At 38.1% G+C, this 7,708-nt stretch overlaps 1 protein-coding gene across 1 annotated transcript; it reads left to right on the top strand.

The window, feature by feature from the left end:
* Positions 1 to 214: 214 nt before the first annotated feature.
* Positions 215 to 3,028, top strand: LOC121412179. The gene has a single exon (XM_041605085.1). It carries the CDS (start codon positions 230 to 232, stop codon positions 1,757 to 1,759), a length of 1,530 nt encoding a protein of 509 aa, XP_041461019.1. The 5' UTR covers positions 215 to 229; the 3' UTR covers positions 1,760 to 3,028.
* The last annotated feature ends 4,680 nt before the right edge of the window (positions 3,029 to 7,708 follow it).

Genomic DNA, 7,708 nt, shown 5'->3' with positions numbered 1-7,708 from the left:
TTGTTGCAATCTATTTCGAGAAAAAGAAGAATGTAATTCTTTGTAAACTATTTCTAATGGGATCAGTGGCTTTTACTTACAAAAACCTTTTTGTTCTTTTAATGTGATTAGGCATCTTATTTATGAAATCTCATCACCAGTGTCATCATATCATTGACTTTACGATGACTTTGTGATGTTCTGTCACCTTCTTTCTTTGTTCTGTTTTACAGGAGTATGGCTTGTTTCAATGCTGTTTGCACTACCACCAGCCGTAGGATGGTCAAGATATGAGTTTGTCCCTGACAGAGCGATCTGTACACTCAAGTGGTCGACCAACATTTCATATACGGTATTCGTCTTCTCTCTTGGGATTTTCTTCCCCTTCATCGTCATATTTGTCTCTTACTTCCGAATCTTCCGAACTGTCCGAGCTAATTTCCGAAGGATGAGATCCCATCGTGGAAGCGGTAAGGTGTATCCGAGGTCAGAGGTTGGAGCTGGATCATCACGCAGACCTACTATTAGTGGTCATATGGGGAGCCGAGGAAGTTTTGCAAGGTCCTCTTGGTCGAATGGAAGTCGACGGAGTAATTTCAACAATGCGGATACATTGAGGAATGAATTTACTACACAGCATCTACAGTTACCGCCAATGCACAGCCGCTTGAACAGGGTGAACAAAGTTACCATGAATGGAAGGACTCCAGTTATGCGGACTGTTAGTGATATTTCAAGCGAAATTTGCGGCGATGGTCGCAGTCTGTTTGCATCGAGTCTTGCCCGTCAGTTGTCACTTGATCGTGATGTCTTAGCCATTAGCCCATGTGCATCCGCTAGCACTTTAGATCATCATGAGGATGAAGAAGAACCAGAGAGGGGAAAAATGAAATCGCCAACACTGGAGCCCTCTGGACGAATATCTGATTACCTGGTGCAGGACCCATCCTGTAGTACCACACCAAATGCAACCAGTGATTTACAATCTACCGAAGATAGCATCCGCGCATCAAGATTGTATAAAAGGCGTGAAATTAGGGGAGCATCGGGAAAAGTAGCCATCCAGCTCACATCGGTGGAAGGACCCATAACTGATCCCGTCAATTTTGAGACCAGTCCTGTAGGAGCTTTGAGCATCGCTTTGGCTGAAAGCAGCAGAGGACAAAATATTCTGCAAGTACAGGCGGCCTTAAATTCCGATCGATCTAATGGTTCGCGCCGTGATCTACGTCCAATACCGGCATCGTCGCAGGAACGACCCAAAACGGCTGGATTTTATGACGTTGATAAAATTAACAATAACATCCGCAGATTATCGGTACGATCTCTACGACATTCATTTCGTCCTTCGTCTGCACGTGGCCGTTCACAGACTCTTACATCACAAAACTCTACAACTGCATCAAATAATGACGAACTAAGAATGACACTAATGGTGTGCGCCGTCTTGATTTCATTCGTTCTATGCTGGGCACCTGTAACTATTGTCAGTTTCATCGCAGTACTAAACGTGAGCATTCCGGCCCCGGTCGATAAGTTTGCAGTGTTTATGATGTTCTTAAGTAGTGCTGTTAACCCAGTGATATACGGGTTGATGAATAGAAAATTTCGGTTAGGTTTCAGTCGTCTGATTTGCGGATGGCGGACTGGCAAGCTGAGTAGCAATGGCTCAAATCGCTCTAAGACACGCTCAAGGAATAAACCCAAGAAAAATGGTGTAGGTCTTGCGGGCCAAAACGTGGGAAGAGACCCAGAGACGGGAATCACAACAAGGCGATGACGAACTCATTTTTTATTTCATGAAAAGTTTAATTATATGTATACATTATGTGAATATACTGCACAAAACGAATTTTATAATCAGAGGTGGAGGCACACAGTTTGCCAAGTTGCCTTTTTTCAATTTAAGAAATTAAATGTGCTATATGTATTTTGAAGGAATGTGTAATGTAGTCACACTGTACTCCCATGAATTATGTGGCCTTTGATGAATTTGTAATCGCTTAATTATGACATCCTATTGTCGTTTATGAAATAAAAGGACTACAAACCAGGTCATAACGAGAATACATAAAGGTTTGAGGTCTTTAGCTTGCTACTATTCACACCATATTCCTGTTAAATGTACATTAAAGTCTGTTTTCAGTTTTAGAGATTTCCTCCCAAGAGTGAATATCACTGGCCTACTGGTGTAGGAGGAGGAGGGGGGGGTGAGACTGGGGGTGCCATGCATACAGTCCCCGAATAAAGTTTGATCATGGTTGATTTATAATTTTATATTATTAGTTATAATGTGAAGTCAATATTTCTGCCAAAACTCTACTGAAATGAAAATATACATTTTCAATAGAAAACTTTACACATGTATATTTTTGTAGGTCATTTTACAACATGCACAAAATGTGTTTTGTGTTATAGCACTAAGATTATCTGTTCTAACAATGGAGCTTTGATAATGAATATTCTGAGATTTGCCCAAGTAGTCGAAAATAGTGTTCTTTTACAGAGATGCAATCAATCGTGTCCAAGACGGAGCCAACAACTGAAGCCCCCCACCTCCCCATAATGGCGGCGCAAAAACAAGGAGAGAAGAAAAATGGACAGTATGAAGAAAAAGGGAAAATTAATAAGAAAACGGGGAAAAGGAGATGAGTTGGGGAAAATATGAACCCACGCTTCGCAATCGCATTATTAGTTAAATGAGATACGGATAATGTTTATGATTACAAAAAGTCATATGAATGTAGCATTATCAGGTAAAGCACGCGCTTCACCCTCGCATTATTTGATTAGCTCTAATCACTACCCTTCCACGGTACTGGTCACTTTGCTCCGTGTAAAGATTACCCCCCCCCCATATCATCGTTTATTAGGCCTATATTCTGATCACTATAACAATTCATTCTTAGATTATACGCCTTAAAACCAGATATGGTTGCGAAGGATAATTCACGTGTTGTATGTATTGTATGAGTTTTGTGATTTTACATGGACATTTATTTTGATCGGGTGTCTGATCCCAAAGAAAAAAATGGTGTTTTCTACTAGCGTACCTACGGGGGGGGGCAAAGGGGGCAGTCTGCCCCCCCCGACGAGTCACAACCCAAACAAAAGACATATCCCTGCCCCCTGACGAGCTTGAATACGTATTTTGCCCCCCCCCCCTGACAAGCTTGAAAACCTTTTTTTTTTTTTTTTTTTTACCTGTCAATTTTTTTCGGATACGATTGAAGAGCTTTTTGATTGACAATCTTTTTTTTTTTGCTTGTAAAATTTTTCGACCAGTTTTGCCCCCCCCCCGTGGAAAATCCCAGGTACGCCACTGGTGTTCTCTGTGAGTGACATACTATTTACCAAAAATAAAAAAATGGGCAAAAATAATCTCTTTAAGTTTGCTTACTAAAACAAAGCTATTGTTATCAAATTTTAAGTGCATCTATACAATGGAAAAAAACATTAGAGATGGTTCATTCTACAACTGGATTCTATGGGACCTATTGTTGGTAAGTGTTATGAGGTTTTGTTGACATATGCATGATCAAAGCAGGATTTTGAATAAAAGATATATATTTGATATGTGAAAATCATTTGAATTTTATGTATTTCATTAGGAGGTATTTTACTCGTTTCTACACTTACATTCATTGACTTTTGTGTGAAAAGGGATTGATTGAACTTGAATGAGGATAAATTGAAAATAAAAGATAATCTTTTCAAAATGTGGTCACAGGGATCACTTCTTATTAAAACTAAAAATTTGACGTGTCCAAATGACACAGATGCCCCGCTTAACGCGATCAGAAATTCATTCAATATGATTGAACTTAATATCGTGCAGAAACCAATATGCATACAATAATGAACAAATTTAGACCTTTGACCTAAAAACTCACCTTTTCCATAAAACTCTCTGACATAAGATATGACAGCCAGGTCATTTGATGTGACATAATATGACAGCCAGGTCATTTGATGTGACCTGACTGTATTTTGGTGTCATCTACCCAGACACCAAACATTTTTAATATCTGGTGAATATTTTTAAAGTTATCATGCGGAAACCAACTCGCATACTAAATTTCAATGAGCTGTGTGTGACCTATGGCCTGCGGACTCCGAATTCGAACTTGGCCTGTATTTTGGTGTCATCTACCTACACACCATCTTTTTTTAATCCATTAAATAATTTTCGAGTTATTAATGATTGATTGATTGATTGATTGATAACGAATTTATTCATTCCAAAATTTTAACAAAGTTACAAAGTAAAGCAAAATATAATATAACATTTTGAAATGAAATAGGAACCTTCTGGAAAGCAAAGCTTGTTATCGAAGGTTTCCTTCAATAAATAAGACATATTAATGCAAAAAACAATATATATCTATATATAATATACAAATCATATCGTACTTGTTGAAGTTCAAAATATATATAATATACAAGTCATCATATCTTTCTTGTAAAAATTATATGTAAATCCTTGTTAAATATGTATATTTTTTACATATTCTTTCAAGTAGAAGATAAACAAGGCTGGATTATATTACAAGATATGAAGAAAAGTGAAAAGGACACACAAGACAAAAACGTTGCGAAAACAGGACGTGACAGAACGGTACAAGAACAAGACATGACAAAAAGTTATACCAAAACAAGACAGACGAAATATCACAAGAACAAAAAAAGACAACAACAACAAAGGACAAAAACGAGTAAAAGAAAAGAAAAAAAAAAAAAAAAACAAATCTGCACAGGTAGAGCGAATGAAAGGAGACAGGAAAAGAAACGAAATAAAGGCAGGAGGTGGGGGGGGGGGGAACAGAAGATCCATAAGATATCCTAAGTATGATGAATGATGTGAGTGTTATAGTTATTGGTTAGATTTTTTTTAAGTGCTCTATTGAAGCTATGAATAGTTGGCTTATTTCGTAAAGTTATTGCGCGGAAAGTGGGGGGGGGGGGTTGGACGGACGGACAGGGGCAACGATTAATGCCCCCTTCGGACTTCGTCTGCGGGGGCATAAAAAGAAAATGAATAATATTTTGAAGTATAACGTGTGCCTACTAAGCCACGACGCGGTTATAACTCTTACGTTCTTTTAACATGTAAAAATAACGTTTGCTTAAAGCAGCCGATTCTATTTTTTCCAAAAAAAATCTACATTTCAAAATCTAGCAAGGATGAGAATAAATTGTTTAAATGTGAGAACATGTCTGAAATAATAGAGGGTTTAAGGATTTATGACAGTAAAGAAAAAAATGTATCACAAATAAATCTCAATAGCCCTTGTAACTTTTGAAAATTGACAATTAAAGGTTAAATCCACCTCAGAAAATTTTTGATTTGAACCAATAGAGAAAAACCAGACAAGCACAATGCTGAAAATTTCATCAAAATCGGATGTAAAATAAGAAAGTTATGACATTTCAAAGTTTAGCTTATTTTCAACAAAATGGTTATATGAACGAGCCAGTTACATCCAAATGAGAGAGTCGATGATGTCACTCACTATTTCTTTTGTTTTTTATTGTTTGAATGATACAATGTTTCAATTTTTACGAATTTGACGATTAGGACCTCCTTGCCTGAAGCACAAAATGTTAATATAATGGAATTCCACGTGTTCAGGGAGGAATGAAACTTCATTTCACATGACAATGACGAGAAAATCAAAATATTTCATATTTCATATAATAAAATACAAAAGAAATAGTGAGTGAGTGATGTCATCAGTTCCCTCATTTGCATACCGACTGACATGTGCACATCACTGTTTTGTGAAATGAAGCGAAACTTTAAAATGTCATAACTTTCTCATTTTACATCCGATTTTGATGAAATTTTCAGTGTTATGCTCAATAAATTTTTATCTTTTTATTCAAATCAAGTTTTTGTTGTGGTTGACCTGCCCATTAATATCTTCAGTCACACTCAATGTTCAGTAACACATTTACACAGAAACTTATTTAATTGAAGGCAACTGTCGCAATGTTTTGTGTTAAACACTTTGTTGACTTTTTTTTTTAAATGATAGTCTTATATTTTGAAGATTTTTGTTGTTGTTTCTCAGATTGTATAAGGTTGATTAATGGGTAGGGATAAAGAACAATGACAGCAAAACATAGAAAGAATTGGCCAGAGACGAGGGAAAGCGGAGCAGAAAGATTGAATTATCGAGAGAAAAAAGACAAAGAGAAAAAATAAAATAAGGATGAGGGAGGGACAGAGAGATATGGAAAACAAGCTAATCATTTACAGGCAAACGGGTATGGATGAGGGTTAGAAAGGAATATGGCCTACAGGGCAATAACAAGAAAGAAGATTAAGAAGAAGGGGGAGGAGGAGAAGAGAACAAGAAGAAGAAATTAAGGGAGGAAGGAGATAAAGAAAGGGATGAAGGAGATGAAGATAAAGATGAAGAAAAATACGAAAAATGAGGAGATGAAGAAGAAGGAAAAATGCTAAATACCACTGCATTGTAAGGTAGTGGAACTGCCCTTGGTGTTATTTCATCTTGACAATGCGCATGTCATTCTTTTACAATTTACTTAGTTCTGCATTTGTTTTATTATGTACATACGTTGAACACGAGCTGTAGTAAAAATCAATTAGGCCTAACCATTTTGTTATTCATGCCATCTGTTCGAGAGTTGTGTGTATAGAACTCCCCCCACTTTACAATCACAAAGGTGGCGGTCAGGTAGCCCCTTGTCCCCTCTGTAGCGTCGCCCTGGACATAATGATTCATAAATAAGATTAAATTTGTTTTCATATAGCCCGGGGTTAGTCTGAAATTGCATAGCGCGGGGGCTGTTTTTGCCCCCCCCCCCACCGATCGTGGTCGTTGATCGTGCGATCGCGCTGAAAATTGGCACGCACGCCCCTAGTGACGTAAATGTCCCGTATTGGATTATACCAAAATTATTAAATTCATTTATAAGTAATTAATCATGCTAATGAACTTGGCTCTAAATCCTTAAATATTGCTCCCAAAACTGCTAAATTTTGGTCCAAATACTCTTTAGGATTCTACACAACCCTGTGGAACTCCGGAAATAAGAGGGAGTGGTTCAGAAATCGTATCATTGATTACTTGTTGGGACCGACCATGAAGATTACGAGCGGATCCATTCCAGGACAGTTCCAGTGATGGGTAATTCCTTCTCAATGCGATTGAGTAGCAGACTAGGTTCGATAGTGTCAAAAGCGGCTGTGTAGTCGAGAAGGAATAATGCTACTTCGTCACCCTTGTCTACAGCCTGTAGAAAATCGTTGAAAAGTTTAACAAACGTAGTTTCTATCGAGTGATGGTTCCGATAAGGAAACTGAGGCACAGGAAATACCCCTCAAGATGAACACTGAGCTGTGACGATACTATTCTCTCAAAGACGTTACCCAGGAAATGAAGGTTTGCGATGGGGCGGCAGTTATTAAGTGAATTTGGGTCGAGTGCAGGCTTCTTGAAGAGAGGAAGGAGTATAGAGATGACTTGAATGGTTCGGGGAAGAGACCGGAAGACAAAGAAAGGGATGAACAGCTTAGTGATGAGAGGCAGGATATCGTTAAGTAGCCAGGTCGGGACTGGGTCCAATTTGCAGTGCATTGATGATAGTGATGTGATGAGTTTCCTAACTTCCAGGTCAGAAACAGAACGAAATTCTTAAAATTTGCACTGAGGTGGACCAACTGGAGGAGTGGATGCTGGTGCTGAAGATCATAGATGAG

Source organism: Lytechinus variegatus, chromosome 3 (genome assembly GCF_018143015.1).
Source record: "Lytechinus variegatus isolate NC3 chromosome 3, Lvar_3.0, whole genome shotgun sequence".
Classification (NCBI taxonomy): Eukaryota; Metazoa; Echinodermata; class Echinoidea; order Temnopleuroida; family Toxopneustidae; genus Lytechinus; species Lytechinus variegatus.
Note: the sequence above shows the minus strand (reverse complement) of the source record. Positions and strands in the feature narration are given on the sequence as shown.

What these genes read in the sequence shown, in the direction of transcription:
- LOC121412179 (XM_041605085.1), top strand. Translation starts at nt 230, where the DNA reads ATGCTGTTTGCACTACCACCAGCCGTAGGATGGTCAAGATATGAGTTT.